The 21,904-nt window shown below is 34.6% G+C and overlaps 1 protein-coding gene across 2 annotated transcripts; it reads left to right on the forward strand.

Moving 5' to 3' along the window:
- The first annotated feature begins 7,767 nt into the window (after positions 1 to 7,767).
- On the forward strand, positions 7,768 to 20,618 carry LOC111049549. Of its 2 annotated transcripts, none has more exons than XM_039441716.1 (5): positions 7,768 to 7,925; positions 14,468 to 14,578; positions 16,357 to 16,532; positions 18,127 to 18,221; positions 19,238 to 20,618. In XM_039441716.1, exons 1-4 carry the CDS (start codon positions 7,830 to 7,832, stop codon positions 18,164 to 18,166), a joined length of 423 nt encoding a protein of 140 aa, XP_039297650.1. In that variant the 5' UTR covers positions 7,768 to 7,829; the 3' UTR covers positions 18,167 to 18,221; positions 19,238 to 20,618. The 2 variants fall into 2 exon arrangements, with proteins under 2 accessions (XP_039297650.1, XP_022191337.2); XM_022335645.2 differs by lacking the exon at positions 7,768 to 7,925 and adding an exon at positions 7,941 to 8,837.
- Positions 20,619 to 21,904: the final 1,286 nt, after the last annotated feature.

A 21,904-nucleotide genomic window follows, 5' to 3' on the forward strand; every position in this document is an offset into this window, starting at 1 on the left:
TTCCTGGCAGTGCGGAAGCACGGCGCCCCGGGCAGTGCGGAAGCACGGCATCCCTTTTGCAGTGCGAAAGCACCACGTCCTTATTTTTGCAGTGCGACAGCACGGCGTCTCATCGCAGTGCGAAAGCACGGCGTCCCCCATTGCAGTGCGGAAGCACGGTGGTCTCTTGCAGTGTGCAAACACGGCGTCCTTGGCAGTGTGGAAACACGGCGATTCCGCAGTTCGAAAGCACAGCGTCCTCTTGCAGTGCGACAGCACGGCATTTCCTAGCAGTGCGGAAGCACGGCGTCTTGGCAGTGCGGGAGCACGGCATCCTTTTTGCAGTGCGAAAGCACGGCGTTCCACATCGCAGTGAGCAAGCACGGCGTCCCCCATTGCAGTGCAGAAGCACGGCGGTTTCTTGCAGTGTGTAAACACGGCATCTCAACGCAGTGCGAAAGCACGGCGCAGATCTTCAAGATCTTCTCTGAAGCTAGGCCTAGGATCTGGCCTGATAGCCTCATTTCTTCGGATGATGCCGACGCACCACCACCGGTTGGCAAGGAGTCAACCTGGCGCCCAGTTTGTGTTCAGTCTATGATGACCGGCGGAGAGGCGGCAGATATCGAGGCAGAGTCGAGTCGAGGCAGTGGTAGAGGACGGTTGTTTTCCAAGCAGCTCCGGTTCAGATAAGATAGCCTGTTCACTTCTATTTCTTGATTGTCAATTTTAATACTGAACTTTCTCATAACCTAGAAATTGTTTCTTTTTTATGTATAAAATATTGATTAATATAGCCCAATCGTAGCAAATATTACTAATCACTTAACACCATAATTATTTAATATTTATTTTTCCTTCTGACTCCTATACTTTTAATTCGTCGACTGATATTACTGAGTCTGTACGGCAGCATTGAGAGTTGTCAGAATTTATTATTCCAGTTTTAAATAATAGAGAACACTAAAAATATATAAATATTTTTCTGAACCTCAGCTCATCTAGAAAATTTGTTAATAGACTGTTACAATACGTGAAGAGTTTCTAGTGATTATTCTTCAATAGATCTCTGGTGATTCACACTCCAAATTTTATTTCTTTATCATCTCAAACAGTTGAACAATTCAGTTAGGCTGATTGATAAGTTTTTAATAAATTGTAATTCCATTGGGATTTGGATTAGTTACTGATCTGCTTCTCACAACGAATCAACTAATTAATTACTCAATAACTTTTCAAACAACAATTACGTATTTCAGAGACTTTTTCGATATTCTAAGTGGCAAACATACATTCTTTTGTGTTCCACTTGTCCTTGTAAGCGGTGTACAGGGGTATATTATTTGTAAACTCTGTGCAGCCTTGCTCTGGGCATTTTTCGGGCTTTTCCCGGAGGCGGACGGGATACGCCCGATATTTATTTGTTGGAATCAAAAGGGCCACATTAATTAACAGTAACTTGGTTCTCAGTGAGGGGCAGACTAAATCTCGGTGTTTGCTTGAACTAGGATATTTTAGCTGAAAAGTTCTATACATACTCTACGGTACGAACTCTTCAAAGATTTCTATAAAAGAATACGAGTAAATTAATTTCTTATCGTTTCCTTTCAACATCAAGCTACAATATAGTACAGTACTACCGTTTCGTGTTTTTGAGTGTCTCTTTCCTAGCTAGCGTTTATCTCTGATTGTCGACGTTGACTCTGGAGCTTATCGTGTGATAGAGTCCCAAAACAAGAGATAAACCGGCATCTCTAACCTCTATAAGAAATCATAACTTTAACTTGCTATCTTGATTCCTGACGCCGTGCAGACTGATATCAGTTGTAACTTTCACTATTATTGACCAGACAGAATAATTCTCAAACGTTTTTATCACAGAATATCACTTTCTGTATCAGAATATTACTTTCTGTAATATTTAACATAACTTTGATGTAACTTTCTGTTACATAGACAGAATACATTGTACTTTAATATAACTTTCTGTTACATAGACAGAATAAATTGGACTTTAATATAACTTACGTATACATTATAACTTGAATATATCTCTAACTCAGAATGTACTCAGGCATTTGGGACATTCTGTCTGCCGTTTACCCCTTCCATCCTCACCCCCCCTCTCCTCCCCCTCTCTTTCCCCCCCCCCTTTCCTTAGTAGGAACAGTGTGTCACGATGTATATCGTAACTAGAGAAAGGAATTGAGTTTAGGGCTCATTTATTCGACGCTCGGCTATCTTTGATCGAATCAAAGGGGTCAACGTTCAAGCCAGCCTCTGGCCTACCGCTCAGCGGTGCTGCGCATCCTCTCTCCCCTCCCCCTCGGTCACTGAGGGAGGCTCGAGAAAGGCTAGCCGGAGGCAGTTGAGTTCGGAGAGCCAGGGCGAGCGGTCGAGTGAGGTGAGAAGGAAGCTAGCAACGTCACAGTACGTCTTGTACTAAAGTGAACTCCGATTTCTTCAGCGACCGGGAGTTGTGTTGAGGCTAAAGACGATTAGCCTCAAACACGGTGAACTCCATTGCTCAACACCCGTTTGGGCGAGTGCTGAACGACATTTAACCCGTTTAGACGACGAGCTACCAGTTTCGACCAACGGCGACACGTCAGGTTTGGTCGAAACCTGACTCCCCATTGGTAGACCATCAGTGGGACATCGAGGTGCAAGAGGACCTCTGGGAAGGTGTGGAAAAACCTTTCCCGCAACTCCGCGACCGATCCGGACCCCAGGAGGACAGCTGGTGTCCGGCAGGTAGGACTTAGGAAAGTCCAGAGTGCGGGCCGCCGCAGCGCACTAATCCAGTGCGGGATCGAGAAAGGACCTCTGGGAAGGTGTGGAAAAACCTTTCCCGCAACTCCGCGACCGATCCGGACCCCAGGAGGACAGCTGGTGTCCGGCAAGTAGGACTTAGGAAAGTCCAGAGCGCGAGCCGCCGCACTGCACTAATCCAGTGCGGGATCGAGAAAGGACCTCTGGGAAGGTGTGGAAAAACCTTTCCCGCAACTCCGCGACCGATCAGGACCCCAGGAGGACAGCTGGTGTCCGGCAAGTAGGACTTAGGAAAGTCCAGAGTGCGAGCTGCCGCAACGCACTAATCCAGTGCGGGATCGAGAAAGGACCTCTGGGAAGGTGTGGAAAAACCTTTCCCGCGACTCCGCGACCGATCCGGACCCCAGGAGGACAGCTGGTGTCCGGCAAGTAGGACTTAGGAAAGTCCAGAGCGCGAGCCGCCGCAGCGCACTAATCCAGTGCGGAACCGAAAGAGGACCTCTGGGAAGGCCAGGGAAGGCCTTTACCAGAGCTCCGCGTTCAACCCGGACCCCGGGAAGCCACCCGGTGCCCAAGGACTAAGACTTAGTCCTGACACGAAGCCCTTTCTCATGACTAACACCGCAAGGTTCCTATTCCCTTCATTCCGCGACCAACCCTGTTTGGCAGTGCGAAAGCACGGCCCCTCTTTCCTAAAAGAGGGAAACATTTCTCCAAAACACTCAAAACCCTGTTTCAACCCCCAACTCGAACGAGGGTGGTTTACCGACGCCCCACCAAGACTCCCGTCCCCTGCCGCGGCCCTCCCCAGTCGCCGACTGAGTTTAGCCAGCCCAGAGCGACACTGGGAACTCTGTTAGAGAAAGGTGTGGGCAAAAATCTACTCAGAAGTTGTGTTTGTTTTATACTAACAAAAAGAGTGATGCAATAATATTATGGTTCATAACAGTGTTTTTTTCTTGTTCTCTACAGATTATAATGTTGGAAAAATTAATTAAAAAAGTGACTGCACAAAGCACAATGGAAAATTCATCCTCACCAAATTTAATGAATGACACATCATCATCTTCCTCTTCAACTTCTTCATAGCTGCAATAATAATAATAAGCATATAGCTTTTATTGGTGGACAGCCCCCTTACAGGTGGAACCATTTTGTCATATGAGCCATGACATTGGATACATGGACCCTACAATTTTAGGTGGACTCCAAGCCACCATGGAAGACACTAGTGCAGTGGGTGTGTCTAACTAGTTGTATCTAACTATATGTGTAATAAATTTTTTTCTCTCTCTTCTTCTTCTCTTAAATACCTACTCTTAACACTGCAGTAATAGATAATAGAGAGAAAATATTAGGAAGAACTATAATAGGGAGAAAATCAATTCAATTACAATTGAGGTAAGCTGCTTGACTGGTCAGTATGGGTTCAACACCTGTAATATAAGTTAGTGCCTGAACAAAATACTGAAACACAGACATATTAAACTGAACTGGTAGTTCTTGTTCTAGAGGAAGCTACAAAGGTAAGTAACAGAGGTAAGAGAAGACGCGGGGTAAATTATGCAGTACACCAAATCAATACTCTCTTCTGGATCTAGTGTTTATACACTTACAAACCTTACTGGGGTAAGGTGGAAATCAATAGAGAGCTAAAAAAATAATATTTTATTTCAATAGCCTATTAGATGTACAACAAATATTTGTGTGTGTGTGTGTGTGTGTCTGTGAAATCAAATACTTGCTCACTGAGCGCTGTGCGCGCGCTTAGCAGTCTGTGTAATAGACGACTGGTACTACTTCTTAAACATTTAATTTCAATAGCCTATTTCATATTACAACACAAACAGTGTGAAATCAATACTCTTGCACGCGCGCGCACCCTGGCAGGAAAAAAAGATTTGGTGGTTATGTTGTCTAAATCTGAGGATTATTGATTATCTGAGGACTAAGTGAATATATATTGTGATAAATATAACATTGTGATAATAAGCTGTGCATACATGTGAGAATATTTGTAAGTGTACAAGTGATATAATACATTTTTTTGATGAAATCACAATCATTTATCTAAAAAGTATAATCTAAATTCTTGTTGGTAAAGGGCTTTCTGATTCCATTAATGATGAACAATTACATCAATAGGTACCCTGCATTATCAATAAAAATTCAAATAGTTTTGAATTACTAATGGATTTTCTCTTTGTTATTTTCAGTGTTTTGTAATATTCTATAATATTTTTGTTCCAGTGAACAGTGACATTTTTAAACTTTGTGTTCCAATGATATAATATAATACGGTACAAAATTTGAATTTCTGTTTTGCTGTTGAAACAAGTATTCACAGAAAAATGATCACTGGAACAAAAATATTATAGAATATATTACAAAACACTGAAAATAACAAAGAGAAAATCCATTAGTAATTCAAAACTATTTGAATTTTTATTGATAATGCAGGGTACCTATTGATGTAATTGTTCATCATTAATGGAATCAGAAAACCCTTTACCAACAAGAATTTAGATTATACTTTTAGATAAATGATTGTGATTTCATCAAAAAAATGTATTATATCACTTGTACACTTACAAATATTCTCACATGTATGCACAGCTTATTATCACAATGTTGTATCTATCACATAATAATTATATTCACTTAGTAGCACAGTATTGCTCCTCAATATCACATCCAAAAATGCATGAACTGGTAGTTGATGAATGCAAGTTGTGTTGAGCGTTCTATGTATAAGTTGATCGGGAAATAATAGTCTGTGCTATTTTCTAGTGAACTATACAAATTTGAAATGATATAAGAATGTGTACAGCGAGTGACACATTTCTTGAAGTCAAGTATTGTACTTTACAATACAGCAATAGGTCATGGCAAAGATGGCAGTATCCTTGAGTTTAATTTGGCATAATTAGGTTTGGGAAAATTATTTCAAATAATGAGTTTTACTTTTTGCTATTGAAATTATTATTGATTATGAAATAAATTTATTCTTCATACTCGAAAGCAATAAAATATTAATTTCTCATAACTTGAATTCACCATTGAAATGTGAAAAAAATCTGGTGTGGTACACTCACAGAACATTCCTTGCTCATTGAACTGTGAGCCTGATTCTTAAACGAGAATAATTTAGGGGAATAACTTAATGCCGACATTGACGACTACATATTTTTAAAACTATATGATCATACTATTGTATATATTGTTTTCAGAGTACATTTTCCCTTGTGTGAATTGTGAAATTTGATGATTTTGTAAAATTCATCAAAACAGCTGTACTACAAGTGAAATATCCGACTATGTGCTCTTTTGAATAAACTGCTCTACCTACATACCTCATGCAGGAGAAGGAAGTTACAAAGTCCAATTCTCAAGATGGGGCCTCATGCCAGTTGATAGAGCTGATAAATTACTATACAGAGTATGAATTTGAAAAAATCGGTCAAGTCATTTTTGAGAAAATCGTGATAGAAATTTAACAAATTCTATTTTTCTCAATAATATCACGGAACTTCCGCAATTTTTCCTGAAATGAGACTTATGTCAGTTGATAGGGTTTGAAAATAGCTATCCAGGGTATTTTGAAGAAAATCATTAGAGCCGTTTTCGAGAAAACCGTGAAAACATGGGTTTTCGGTAATTTTTGACCATTTAGAATTGGGTTTTATTGAATTTCTCATTGTCGGATACTCATGATACACACACACACACACACACACACACACACACACACACACACACACACACACCACACACACACACACACACACACACACACACACACCACACACACACACACACACACACACACACACACACCACACACACACACACACACACACACACACACACACACACCACACACACACACACACACACACACACACACACACACACACACACACACACACACACACACACACACCACACACACACACACACACCACACACACACACACACACACACACACACACACACACACACACACACACCACACACACACACACCACACACACACACAAATCATGTTTTTGGACTCAGAGGACCTTGAAACGTATAGAAAACTTTAAATTAGGGTACCTTGATTTTTTGGAAAGCAATACTTTCCTTGCCTTTGGTAAAAGGGCTAGGAAAAAAATAAAAAGCTGCTGAGTATTGTTCAAGGATAAGAACTACTATAGGTAGGTTATTATAGTGGGGTCCACGTTATAATGACAGTAGGCTATTTGATCAACTTTGGTTTTGCTATCCTTGTCTATCATTCGACAAAGCCGGTGGTACTATCCTTTTATAGGTCCACAACGATGCCAATTATGATTTTTACAGTGTAGAAATATAATTAATTAATGCAGAGAATCGGCATCGCTATTCTTCTATCTTTATCCACTGCCATTATAACGTGGACCTCACTATAGTGTATAATTCAGATATAATGAACTATAGAGCTATGAAGTATATGAACTATGTAAATGTAATAGCTATATAGCTTTTACTAAAGCCTTATAGGCTATCTTGATTTTTTTGAGAGCATCGACAATTATTTGTTGAAACACCGCCAATTTATGAAGTTACCGTACATCACAATATTATATTATCATTATTCAAATTGCATTCAATCTTTATTATAATTGATTAATTTTTCATACTTTGTAAAATTCGTTGAATAATATTTTCAATACTGTCATTCAATGTAAATTAGCGTATAAGCCAGTAAATATTATAACATACATAAGTAAATGAAGAACTCCAATCTAATCTAACGCTCCTACAACATAAAAGTTCAATGAGTCATAGCTTCTAATGAATTTATAGGTTATGTGCTCTAGCCGTGACGGCCGTGGCGGCTTTAAGCCGCGTCCACACTATGTCAATCGACTCTGTCGACCCGGTCGATCGATAGAGTCGCTCGACACCTTCGACTGTGTCAACTCGACAAAATCGCCTCAGTAGTACATGTGGACGAGTCGACCGACAACCATCATAAATTTTCTTACATAATCGAGTGTTTTATATTTAATCGAGTGTTTTATTTTAAATATAAATCGAGTTTTTATATAAAATGAGTGATGATGAAGATGCTGGAGCAGCGGCTTCTGCTGCAATTCTTATTGCCATCTTGGGAAGCCAAAAAGATCGTCGCCCGCGGAGATTTTTGGTACGGCCTAGCCTTGTTTGAGGCAGAAAAAAGTATAGTACAGAGGAATTTATGGAAGATTTATTGCTGGATGAGGTTGACGAATTAAATCTAGAATATAGATGTGACGCGGGCTTTAAAAACTTTTTTAGAATGAAAAGTTCCGATTTTGAAAATCTTTTGAAAATGATTCATTTTCAATAAAAATGTAAGCACTTGAACAACAGTATAGCACTATTCTATTTTTTTAAACGGCAGTGACAAGATCGACACGTCCACACTGGTGCCTTCGACTCGACTGTCTTTGATCCGGACCGACCTGATTCGGGTTGCGTTCGACTCGACTCGACAGCGCTCAACAATGTCTAGACAATGGACGTGTCAGACTTGTTCGACATTGTCGATGGTGTCGATCGGCATAGTGTGGACGCGGCTTAGACGTTGCGTCTCGACAAGCCTGCTCATAGCTGCGCGTCCAAGGAATAAATTTGGCCTAACGTCGCCTTTTGCGTGTATTAAGAATAATTAATAATAATTCCCTCCATTTTCCAGCCCTTGTTAATTTATAAATAATATTCTTGATTCATTGAACTTTACTTGAAATCAGCTAAAATTAAGAATATACTATATATTAATTTAATTCATTCAAAATTTCAATAAGATTGTGATTTAACCTAAAAGACGTCTTTTTCTCGTCATATTTGGCGCGATCTCGATCAACAGTTCCCGAACACGAAGCTTCAGGTCCAGTTTATCACTCGACATTTTAGGTTCACATTTTATTTCGACACTTTGAGAAGAAAAATGCACCCATTTTTCAAATTCTCAATAAAATACAAGTATTTTTTCATTTCCGTGGCAGTATTTACTGCAAATTTTTTCTCAAATGAAAGAGTTCAAGAGGACAAACGGATATTTGAAGCTGGCTTCTTTGTAAGTAGAATTTATTAGATTAGTTCAAACATATGGCATGAAAAATTGAAATAATTTATTGTAGCTTTAACAGAAAATATGAATTCTTGATTATTCGATATAGATTTTGGATAATATGAGAAATATTCAAAGATATAAGTAGGTAAGCTATTTATCATCGACACAACTGATCTTATCATTGTAAATAGAAAGTAAATGCTTGTCGACTTTATAGAAACGCCATAGGCCCGGTTGCACAAAAGCCGGTTAAACTTTAACCGTGATTAATTTCACGAGAACCAATCAGAGAAGGCCTTTTTGATAAGACGGCTTTTCTGATTGGTTCTCGTTGACTTAATCACGTTTAATAATTAACCGGCTTTTGTGCAACCGGCACTCAGTTATGGCGTGTCAGCTCAACTTATCGCAAGAAAACTACCTAATTCGCTGTAGGCCTACCGTATTTTCTAGTATCTTCCAGTATTTTCTAGTATCTTTGAATCTTCCAGTATGTTCTTTATCTTCTACATTACTGTAGGTACTAGTAAAATTTATGAGCCTCATACAGAGAAATCTACGAATTCATTAACAATAGGACTGTCGGCTGTCGAGTTGATATTTTATTGTTTCATGACTAGACTCGATGAAAACGAATCATGCAAAATATAAATTAGACCCATCCTAAAATGTACACTACTTTATATTGATATCTTAATGCTATTATTTAGCGTATGGCATTTTTTGTCAAATTTTTAAAATTTCACACTATAAGTGCACGTCAAGGGTTGAAACGTACTGTATTGCCTGGGGACTGGCTACAGTGAAGTCGTTAGCCTCGCCCAGGTAGGCACGTCTCTCACACTCAAATATAATGTGGTGCACTGTCTGCTCCATCGCCCCACAGTCACATACTTATAATATTGTAGGCTATTTAGAATTGAATTTTAGACAAAAATTAAAAGGCAACGCTTGTCCTTTATTGGTTTAGCGTTTGCTATTCAGTCCGACACCATCTCTGCCAAATAATATTTAACTAACTTATACAAACCTTTCACACTTTCGCTTAATACTATTCTTTTCTCACTCACTCTCTCTCACTCTTATTCTATGTCTCTGAGAGAGAGAGAAAGAGAGATTGAGTGCTTTATCAATCAATCTGTAAATTAAAGCACTCAATCACTCTCACACACTCTCTCACGCTCTCTCACTCTCTCACTCTCTCTCTCTCTCTCTCTCTCTTCCTCTCTCTTAGTCTAATAACTCTATCACGTTCTTTCTTACTCCCTGAGAGAATGAGAATCACTCCATCCATACACTCCTATGCCATTTCAACTTACAACACTGTTTATTTATTCTTTAATAATCAATTTGTTTAAGGCTGTAGGTGAATTGATGATCTCAGTGGAACTAGTGAGAATAAACTGAGTAGCCTGCAGCGAATCTATCGGCCAACCGAGTACTACTTTCACTAGAATATTGTTATGATTGCGTGCTTGAATGAGAAGGTTCTTGATGTATAGGCCTACTGATGTACTCTCATGTCATTATATACAATATTATGTATAAATATATGATATAATATTCAGATGTATTCATTCAATCCATGATAATTCATTGATCCGGTTCGGTACCTATATTAAAACAAGGGAAGAGTGTCTGTTGTCGAGGGTCTGGGGTCCCTACCTGCGTGGTGATTAGTAAATTCATTATTCCATTTTCAGAAATAGTTCTGAGTACTGAGTGGATGAACAATCTTATACATATTATATCTATTTTTATAACGGAAATCTTCTGAAGGCTTCTCGTCCATATTAGTAACGGAAATAATAATTCAACTTTGAAATCTGCATGAATAAATATAAACAGTATATTGAATAAATATTATATTTAGGTAAATAGAGGCCTGCGACTGACTTGCTAATTCAATGCCGTTGTGTTTAAGAACAATGTCCAACCACCTGTTTGGAGAAACCTGATTCTACCTGCGAAGAGTCATCCTCTTATAAGAGAGCCCTTTAGTCCCAAAAAGTATTGGTTACAAAGTCCCTAGCACCCTAATTGCCAGGCCTAGTTGATAACAATATTTTCTTTGTATGCAGGGTGCTTAAATGACTGTTTATCTTGCATGCTACGAATGTTTTACTTTTATGTGACCACAACGTAATAATATTATTTAAGAGAATGTAATATGATGCCAATAATCAATTAATCTCAAAATCGTTGAATTACTCTTTAGATTGTTATTCCTCTCTTGGTATAAAATTATCCCATTTCGAATGAGTCGTTGCACATTATGCAAGATTGTTTTCGTGCAGCCAAATTCCTCTCCTCAAACTAACCCTCATCATTTCATCACCATCATTGCACAATATTACTCATACTTGGCAATATATAGATTTGTAAAAATAATAATGGAATGGGAATAGTGAACTTTTCTGAACAAACACCTTTCACCTCTTTTTATAAAACAGTAAACTTTATGCTATTATTCTTCTTCTTTATCCGGCGCTACAGCCCTAGGTGAGCTCTGGCCTCCTTCACAACACACCTCCATTCTTCCCTGTTCATGGCTCTTTCCTTCCATCCTCTTACCCCCATCTTTCTCAGGTCATCCATCACTTGGTCCACCCACCTGTTCCTTGGCCTACCTTTCTTTCTTCTGCTGTGCAACTTGCTATTAAAAACTATTTTCGGCATTCTAGCCTCACTCATCCTCATCACATGCCCCAACCACCTTATTCTTTGGGCTTTAATGAAGCGTACTATATTTTCTCCTTTTATTAATGCTTCTATTTCCTCATTTTTTCTTATTCGCCATTGCTGCTCATTAACCTGAACAGGACCGTAAATTCTTCTTAGTATGGATCTTTCAAAGATTTTTAACGCATTTTCGTCAGCCATATTCATCACCCAAGTTTCTGCCGCATATGTTGCCACTGGACGGACCAATGTTTTATATATTGTTATCTAGGTGCTCCTGCCGACCAACTTACTTTTAAATAATCTAACATTGGCATAGTAGGCCCTATTAGCTGCTTGAATCCTTTCTTTTATATAAACATTATTACCTTAAGAAGTATAAAGTGTTCATTGAAAGAAAGGGTACTACTTCCATTCTATTTTTATTTATGAAAGTAGGTAGCCCTTGCTATTAACACTAGTTGATCGACTAATCAAAGGAAGTGAAATTCTAATTCTCAGTCTCATGTTCAATTAAAAGAGAGTAGTTGAGATTTACAAAAAAGAGTGATAATAAAATTGTAGAAGTTGAATAGAATTTATTTAATGCAAACAAAGATATTTTTCTGGCTTTAGTTGTTTCCTGGATAAATATTTCAACTAAGGGGAGATGCAATTTCACATGCAAGTTACGGAAGACATATTCCACTGAAAATTTATCATAAATTCAGAGAATATCTTGATGATTTAATAGCTAGATAGATAGACCTTTAAGGCTTTGTATATATAGTAAGAGAAAGTGCCCAGTATTTGAAATTAAAAAAATAAAATGAGCCAACTACTAAAGACGATAAAATATTTGTTCTCTGAAAAACAATCATTCATTTTGAAACTTGAAAATGGCAATAATAAGGAGTGCTCGAAACTAGTTGTGATCATGTAAAAAAGTACTAGAAGAGTACGAGTATAATTCCTATTAACAATTTATATAACTATGATTATAATAGTTATTATAATATATATTGTATATATGATTATATAATGATAACAATCGAATTCCAGGAGGTTATCAATGAGTATTTTGATCAGCACCGGAAATTAGCATATCATTATACATAGTCAATATTCCTGTAAATATAGGTGAATATAATAAACAATATATCATGATAATACTTATTTTCATTGTTTTCAAGTAAGGATCTTCAGTTTAACAACTTTTATTTTATTATTTTTAATTTCTTTCCCACAAACAAAAACGCTACGTTTTCCTCCCAAATTGGCCAGATTTCCAATAATATACAATGAATATTGATAATTCCAGTATACTGTATATTCACATTCCAGTAATAGTGAAACTATCCGAAGTTTGAGATAGCCAACCTTCTATGAGGAAAATGTTTTTATAAATGCTATTAAAGAAAAACATTAATGGGGGGGGGGTCTACCGGATCCCCGCGCCAGTAGTAGTGTCACAAAAAAACCGCGCCAGTATTTGAGGGTTGAAATATAACATGAATTTGAATCACTAGAAGAATATCATGGAACAACAATTGGTAGAACTGGAATCCTCAGTAAAATCAAAAATGAATGAAATTCAATTATTCATAAATGCAATACTATGACACTCCAAAGCAATAATTCTATGGCAATAGCAAAAGATACAACTAAAGAATTCAGTAAAAAAACATTAACAACATACGATCAAAGCGACTTACAATATCAAAAGCACAACAATTTAAAATGAAAATGATCAATCCATCAATACCGAAATTCAGATGTCAACCAAAAATACAAAAATCAGGAGTTCCAATAAGAGCAATCTTGAATTATCGTAATGCTCCAGCATAAAATTTATGTTAATTATTTAATAACAAATTGAAACAAAAACAAATTTTGGCAGAAATTATTGCATATAAAATAGCTATCAATAAGTGCAACATATAAAAGACATATACTACAACTACCAAAAAATGCAATTGTCTTGTCATTTGATGTAGCCAACGCATGTACACATCCATTCCAATAACTGGAACCATTGATATTGGTTACTCAACCAATAATATTCTGAGACAAAATTTAAAAAATTCCAATGGAATAGATTGAAATGAACCAAATCATCATTTTGATACTGACAAAAACTTGCATAAATCAAATCATTCTCATTTTGACAAAAAACACAATACAATAATTGAAATAATCTACTTGAACAAACTCAGTGAAATAAAGATAAAATCTTCGATACAATTAGTTCCTCTCAATACCAGTTGAGTATAATGCTAATCCCTCAATTGCTAAGTTATTCTTAATTTGTATGTAAGTAGGAGGTCATGCTACATCCACTCACACATACCAACACACATCTTTCTCTTTTAAAATTTTGTGTGCAAAAAGGTAATAAAAGTATTATAATGGAATGAAATGTGAATGGTATTCAATTATTATGTTGGATAATGAAATAATGAAATATAAAATAATAATAAATAATTATGAAAGATAATAAAATAATAATATACAAATTCAAATATTATATCATGAAGAACATAATAATTGAATACCATTGTGTACCAAATGCGTATTATATTATATTCAAGTGTCCCTACACAGGGTAGCCTATAGGGAACACATAATAGAAATTAGGAAACAATATTGTATTTATTGCTTTTTAGGATGTATTTGATTGTTTATTTTTTTGAATAAAGATTGATTGAATGGAATTCAGATAATTACAGAAAAATAACTCCTAATAGTTTCAGGCAGACATCCAATGAGACATTCAAATATTCGTTCCTCTTTTTCAGGATTTTATTCTCAATATTTCAAAACTACTTTGAATGTAATAGAAATATTTTTAAACAACAAGATGGTTTGGCAATTGGTGAAACAAGGTGCCAAGGAAGTGTTTATTCTATTTCTATTTTAAAAAGTAGCCCTTAAGATTCAATTCAAGATTTAATTGTAGAAATATTTTCCAGGCTTTTAGCTGCTCATCGATCATGCACATCATGTTGGATATGGACATTTTATTTAGAATTATAATTATGCTGTCGTACTACGGTTACTACGGTTACGACCATATGAGTCAGGTAAATTGCCTAATCATTCTAATTTAACTTATAATAAAATCACTTCACTTTTATGGGCTACTTTATTCAAATTAATAAAAACAATATAAAAACTTGCAGTACCCTTTTATTGGAAACTTTAAAATATTTTAACGACTAGTTTCGACCATTGGTCATTTTGGCCAAAAATAATGAATAAGAAATAAATTAATTAAGCATATGTTCATATCATCTAGTATCAACTTGTTTATTTATACATTTTGACTTGAAAATGACAAATAGTCGAAACTAGTCGTTAAAATATTTTAAAGTTTTTAATAAAAGGGTACTGCAAGTTTTTATATTGTTTTTCTAATTTAACTTATAATATATTCGGAAAAAACTAATGACAGCAACCAGCAACTGAAGCTTATAGTAATTAATTTACTTGTGATTTGCGTCAAACGCTAGCATTCCCATTAGTGGAGTATTTATTTGTAGGCTATTATGAAAAACTACGTTGGTTGAAAGAAAATGTAGAATATTCGAATGCGCTCCGGCTTGTACTAGTATTATTTAAAACTAGAGCCGGATAAAGAGCTAGTTAGACTGTTCAACTGATTTGAGGCACAATCAAATAACAATTAGATAAAGAAGTGTGGAATATGCTTCTGGAGTTATAAAAATATAATACATTATAGCACGTTTTTATCTACTGAAAATTTGATTATTATATTATTCCTATATGCCAAATAAGAGTCTAAGCTACAGTGTCACATATTCGTAATAAGCCTTTTACAAAATAATTTATATATTTTAGCTTTCAACTTAATAGAATGTAGAAGATTGAACTGGAGGGAAAAAATGAATTAATTGGAACATTTTTAATGACATAGCAGTCTAATTTTATGTAGAATTTCGGACATGTTGTCCTCCTTCAACACTTCCATAATATGTTTCATCATGGTATTAATGTGTTATTTAGCAGTGATAGCGGCGGCAGAAGATTTGGTGATTCAGTTGAGAAGATTGAGGATTTCATGTGGGTCTTTTCATTTAGGATGTTTTTAGGTGTTTTCATACATATTATGTATGTGAATTTAAATTGTTCAGAGATTTTGAGTTCAGCTCTTTTGTTTCTAATGTGTATTATTTAGAAATTTCAATCGATGTAATTTTTAGAAAACATTTATCAGAAATTTCTAAAAATTTTCAAAAGAATCTCTATAATTATTAGCTATCAATTTTAGTTGTACCGTACATAAAGTGAGCAAATTTGCAATATTGAGGTGGCTGAAGCAGATGAATGTAGAAATGATCAAATATCGTAGTATATTGTTTTCTATTTACCTCAGATTCTTTAGATGAAATGTATGTTTTGCGAAATGCTAAAGTCATTTCATTATTCTCATTCGAAGCTCTATATTATTCTGTATCTTCATCGAAGATGCTTCTTATTAATTCACTTTCAACATACATTGATAGGTAGTCTACACTGTGGTTTCTTTTGAGGACATTCAGCAACCTGTGTTTTAGTAGATTATTTTTTCATTAAAATATTCATACCGGGAAATTTAAACTTATAAACTACTCTATATCCTCTGAGACCATGGAGGCTCGATTAGGCCCAGAGGCCCATATAGGTCCACCCATCTATCATCAAGCCCAGTTTGAAACTCATTACTAGAGTATCCAGTCAGCTCTGAATATCCTTTATAATTGCTACTCCTAATCTCAATGATACTTCTACATATTTCTTCTAATTTTTGTAACAAGAAAATTATCATTGATGAAAATATGTTGTTGATGATTTATTGTAGCTTTTGGATTCAACCATGACGATTTTCATCCCAGAATCTGTGTTGGATCACACCCCATCATTTGTCGTGTATCTCTTTGGAACGTTGAAATCTGTATGTTGGGTTGCATTGACCTATTGTTTTATGGGACTGATAAGCGAGTACATTAGAGATAACATCAATCCACCTCAACCTGTGTAAGTTACTTGTTCAGAATATCATCTTGTAGTCTATCCATCATCCACATAGAACGTTCAACAATAAATGATAATAATAGGCTATTGATGTTGAGTCTACCAAATAATGATAACATGTTCAAAACTTTCTATTCCTTCCAATTCCTTGTACACATTAAAATAGGCTCAACCAGATTCATATATCCAGGGTACCAGGGTATCCTGATTCATATCTCAAATTCCTTGTACACATTAAAATAGGCTATAAACCAGATTCATATCCAGGGGGGATATGGGGATGTCCCCACCAACCAAAAATGAGACAATGTTTTTGCCAGATCTGCCACCAATTGAAATTGAGTCACAATAATTGGCTTCAATTTAATATTTTTTAAATTTATTTTTTAAGGCAAAAAATGTATAATATAAGTGTTGAGAGAATATTACAATGATAATTATGGGCTACACAGTGAATGGTCTAGTGCGTACTGCATAATAGGAACTAAGGTAGAAGCATACTTCAAGTAGATCTTTGAAGTAAGTCAATTTTGATTGTTTCCACCATCTATTACAGTGAAAAATTAATAATGTAGCATGTATATTGATGATACTAGTTCATTTAGTTTCATGCATGTGATTGAAACGTAGTTCCAAGGTCTATAATATTTCCATGAAAAAATTAAATAATAAGTAGGCTACTAAACACTAAAACTCAATCAAGATGTTAATTTTTAAATAAAGTAGAGATAATATATTCGTGCGCCTGATAGCCACGTTTGGGCGTGTATCTTTCAAGTTGGACGTTCAAAATTGCTTATGCGCATCGAAATGTGTGAAACTCCATTTTTATCATCCACGCACAAGCATAGAGATTATGTGTGATCGCCATTAGAAAAAATACATTTAAATTGGTAATTTAAATATTAGAAAATAAATAGCAGTTGATGATCCATCCAATAGAAAAAATAAATCAAGAATATCCGAAGCAGAGTGAATTTGAAACATTGCAAAATAATTGTTCTTTGGTTAGAAAACACTTAACTCATTCTTCAGGTTTGGGTGCTGTATAAAATACGAGCAAGCTATATGTTTATTTATTTTAAACAATCATTCATTTACAAAAGTAATATTCATGAAAAACCTTCCGATAATAAAATAATATAATATAATAGTTATATTTTATAATAATTATTATACATTATTGGAAGTGTTCTTCAATGTTACACTCTAACCATCACAATAGCAGAGTAGGTACCTACCCTACTCAATATGAAATGAAATCTTTATTAGCAAAAAGAAAACCAGTATACAATCACTATTGCAATACACAATAATATTGTGTGCTATAATATTTTATAATAGGAATAATCATGATTATACTACTTTTCAAATATTATCTTTGACAACATATTAATTTGTATTCTCGTTTGATTATTAGCTCTGCATACATGCATATTTTCATTCATCTCGAATGATATCAGTTATAAATATTTTCAAATGATCAACTTTTATTATATCAATTATAACTATAATTTTCTAGTTATTGCATCAATCATGTATGGAGAAAGTCTATTAAAATACATTACGTTCAATTAGTTTATTACCTTTTTTACAGCATTCGTGAACCCATCCATCCTAGTATGCTTGGTGGTTAGATGAGATACATCCCGAACTATCCAGAACATATTGTAAGAGGAGGAAGTGGTACCGGTATGTATGAATATGTTTTAAAAATCATTTTTATAAAGTAGCACGACACTTCCCATTGCTTTATTGGCGAACTTACTCAAATCTATTGCTATTGTTGTTGTTGCACTAAGAGAACTCAACCTGTTGCTCAATCTGCGTCTACAATCAAAGCTGCAACCAAGACATGGTATAATTAATTTCTCTAGAAACCTGTGAACTATTTTCTATTAACTTTCTTCAACACTGTCTCCATATTAAATATGCATGCTTCAAATTATCTTATCTTTATAATTTTTCATTACAATAATTATCATTATGATTTTTGCAGCTTGCAAAAATTAATACATTACCAGTGAACCAATTTTTAGCATAAATACATTCATATAGAAATAAAAATCTAAGCACCCTTTTTTAAAATTGTTTATTTACATGTAAAAAAGGGTATACTTGGATTTTTATTTCTATTCAAGAGTAGCCCTAATGAAAAAAAATAAATTCATTTATTTCTCCAATTGATACCTTACATAATAAGAAATTACGAAAAGAAGAATATATCACAACAATATTGCAATTTATAAAAATGTAAAATAATACATTTTAATTACAAAGTACAAAGAAATCACAATAACTCACCTACATTAATAGAATTATAAAAAAATTCAAGTACCCCGAGATCGAAATGTCCTGTTTGGGGCACCATCATATTTTTAATTAAGAAAAAGGAAACAATGAATTATTTTGCTGAGTATAATACTAATCACTATCAACTAATTCTACCTATACACTATAAATTGAAATTTATTTTTAAATTGTCTATATATTCATTTAGTATACAGTATATTGCACTGATACTATAATATAGCCTACCTTTGAGAGCATTATTTATACGAAAGCATTTTACAAACGATAGTAGTATTATATCTCATACTAATCCTTGTTAAGAATGTTTTCCTGAAATAGCTGTAGGTATTTTGAATATTGCGCTTGAATAATGAAGGAGATATCATTATAATGGAATTTATTGGTGATTTTTGCAGGGAGAGGTGCTGTACTCGTTCCCTCGACTGTGTTCAACTTTATTCTCATGATACTCTACCAAGTTTGAAATATTATCAAGTTCATGAGTTCTTGTGTTTTTTGTATTGTTCGTGTTAATTATCATGTCAAAGCTTGAAGCTTAAGGGTGATAATAGCTTCAAATTAAAATCTACTGTGAATAAGAATATGTAATGATAATGATACAGGGCTCTATTTTTATAAACGCTCTTTATATATGTGCTCTTGCTAAAACTTCGCTTACGACGAGTAGAAACAAAGACTAGAATCTGGGGAGCTGACCTAGAACAACAATCGTCCGGTACGGTACTTGCTAAATACAGTTCTAGTTTTTCGTTTCCTTCTAAACTAAAGTAGTTTTAATCTAAGTCATGATCCATAATATTACGGCTCTAACCGTCTATAGGTGTAGTAGTGTAAGTTTAGTGTAGTAATGAAAGTTTAGTTTAAGTGTAGTGCTTCGAATTGTTGTAATAAGCTTATTCAAAATTATTGTAACTTTTCCCTGAGATATTGATCCCTATCAAATCGTTGAAATCATAATTCAGAGTTTCTTGAATCTATTACACATCACTTCTCCCTTGGTAGAGTCACTCATGTTTTGACTCATCCATTTCTTTGATTCAATATGAAAAAAGTATATTATTATTTGTAAATTAAAAACTTAGGTGCCTTTTAATAGGCTTGTTCCTTAATGTAGTGAAAATTTCATATCGTTTAATGCATAAGTCAGAGTTTCTTAAATTTATCTGTTTTCCCACCGGTTTATTCCTAAATAGAGTCTGTATGTTTCTATTCACCCATAAATTCATCCATTTGTTATTATTTGTATGTTTGAAAACTTAGTTCCCTTTGTTCATTTATTCCTTAATATAGTTAAATGTTTTAACTGAAGAATAAGTCAGAGATTCTTCAATTAACTTCACGCTACTTGGTTGTTAGCGAAGTCTTTGTATCAATTCTTTGTTTCAATTTGAACACATTTTTATTATTTGTATGTTTGAGAACTTCACCTTGTCACTATAATGATCTCAATTATTAAAATTTGTTACAATTGATCACTGTGTCATTTATATACTTTATTTCTATAATCCATTGAAATTCAACTTCCAAGTCAGATCTAAGGCTAGATAAAATTATATTTCGTTGAGAACGGTGACAAATTTTAATAAATATAGGAGAGGAAAGATTATGACAGTTTTCGCAAAACAATTACCGGCATCCTCTAGTTAACTGCAAGCTTTCAATCATAAAATATAATAAGACAAATAATGTTTTCTTCACTTTTTAAGTAGTGTATTTTACATTCTGGAAATGAGAACCTCTTCTTCTAAGGATAAAATCCGGCAACAATAAATTTTCATGCCGTGTCGAATTATTTTTAATAATTTTATTATTCCTTTTTAATCATAATTGAATAAAAGGTATTTTAATCAATTTGTTGTATTAATAAAATACCATATTATTATTATATATAATAATACATAATTATTTACCTTCCCTCGCCTCATCCGTCTAGCCAGCGGGGCCCCTCTGGACCCACGTCTGGATCATCCAAGTATTATCTGACGTGAGGTACCAATATTAATTCAGTTGTCTTCCAAGTTGGCATAGGCTAAGGCCCGGATACGCAAAAATCCAATAAAGATCTTAACCATGATTAAATTCCACGAGAACCAATTAGAGGATTCTTCGTGACATATAATCGGGATTAAAAGTTATCAGACTTTTGTGCTACTGTGTGTTCAAGGTTATTAAGCTTGCTAAAATGTAGGCAATATTATTATATTTATGCTATTAATACAAAAATCATATAGCCACAATACTTTTTGGGATCATTTTCCATAGAATAGGTACTGATGTTATTGTTACATTTGGGTATAATTAATTTTGTTTTTACAAAAATCGGCATATTATTTTAATAAATTGATGGTTATCAGCTGAGAAATAATTATCTTTTATGCTTTGTTTTTGAATGTATCATACTATAACCATACGGTAGTTTAAGAGATCTATGAACTCAGTACATACGGTAACCAATTGTAGGCTAACTAACAATAATTATTGTTTGAAAAATATTTTATAAATTTATTAAGAAATTGTGTACGGTACCCTACCTACTGTAAGTTACCTTTACCAAATTATTGTTATATTACACTAGGCCTACCGTACACTATTTAGAATCATTAAAATTTGAATACCTAACTATAAAATATATGTTTTTTCCAATAAGAAATGGGCAGGGTATCTGCTTAATTCTAATTTCAAAAATTTAAAACTCTTGAACATGTGATACATGAAATAATACTGCTTTGAAGCGCTGAGAAGAATGAACCCAATTTGAACCTGATCCGATAAATTAGGTATTGAAAAGTTAGGTTGATTTTTAGGGTAAAATTCCCGAATGAAGGGCCGCCATCTTGAAACGGAGATTAATTTTAAAAAATTAAATACATACGTATCTGCGCCATTTTTCAGAGTACTTGTTTACCAAACTTTATCCAAATCGGACCATAACTGCGACTAACTGCGGTACAAATGGCATACAGTTTTTGAATTTGCCGGTTAAATCGTGCTTTATATCACGAAGGCATATCAAGAGCCAACTTGATGATTAGTGTATGAAAAATGAAAATAATAAGCATTAT

This window comes from Nilaparvata lugens, chromosome X, assembly GCF_014356525.2.
Source record: "Nilaparvata lugens isolate BPH chromosome X, ASM1435652v1, whole genome shotgun sequence".
NCBI lineage: Eukaryota > Metazoa > Arthropoda > Insecta > Hemiptera > Delphacidae > Nilaparvata > Nilaparvata lugens.

Coding starts and splice junctions, on each gene's coding strand:
- LOC111049549 (XM_022335645.2), top strand. CDS start 8,709: ATGCACCCATTTTTCAAATTCTCAATAAAATACAAGTATTTTTTCATT. Junction 8,838..14,467: donor TATTTGAAGCTGGCTTCTTT/GTAAGTAGAATT, acceptor AATATTTTCCAG/GCTTTTAGCTGCTCATCGAT. Junction 14,579..16,356: donor GTTACGACCATATGAGTCAG/GTAAATTGCCTA, acceptor GATTTATTGTAG/CTTTTGGATTCAACCATGAC.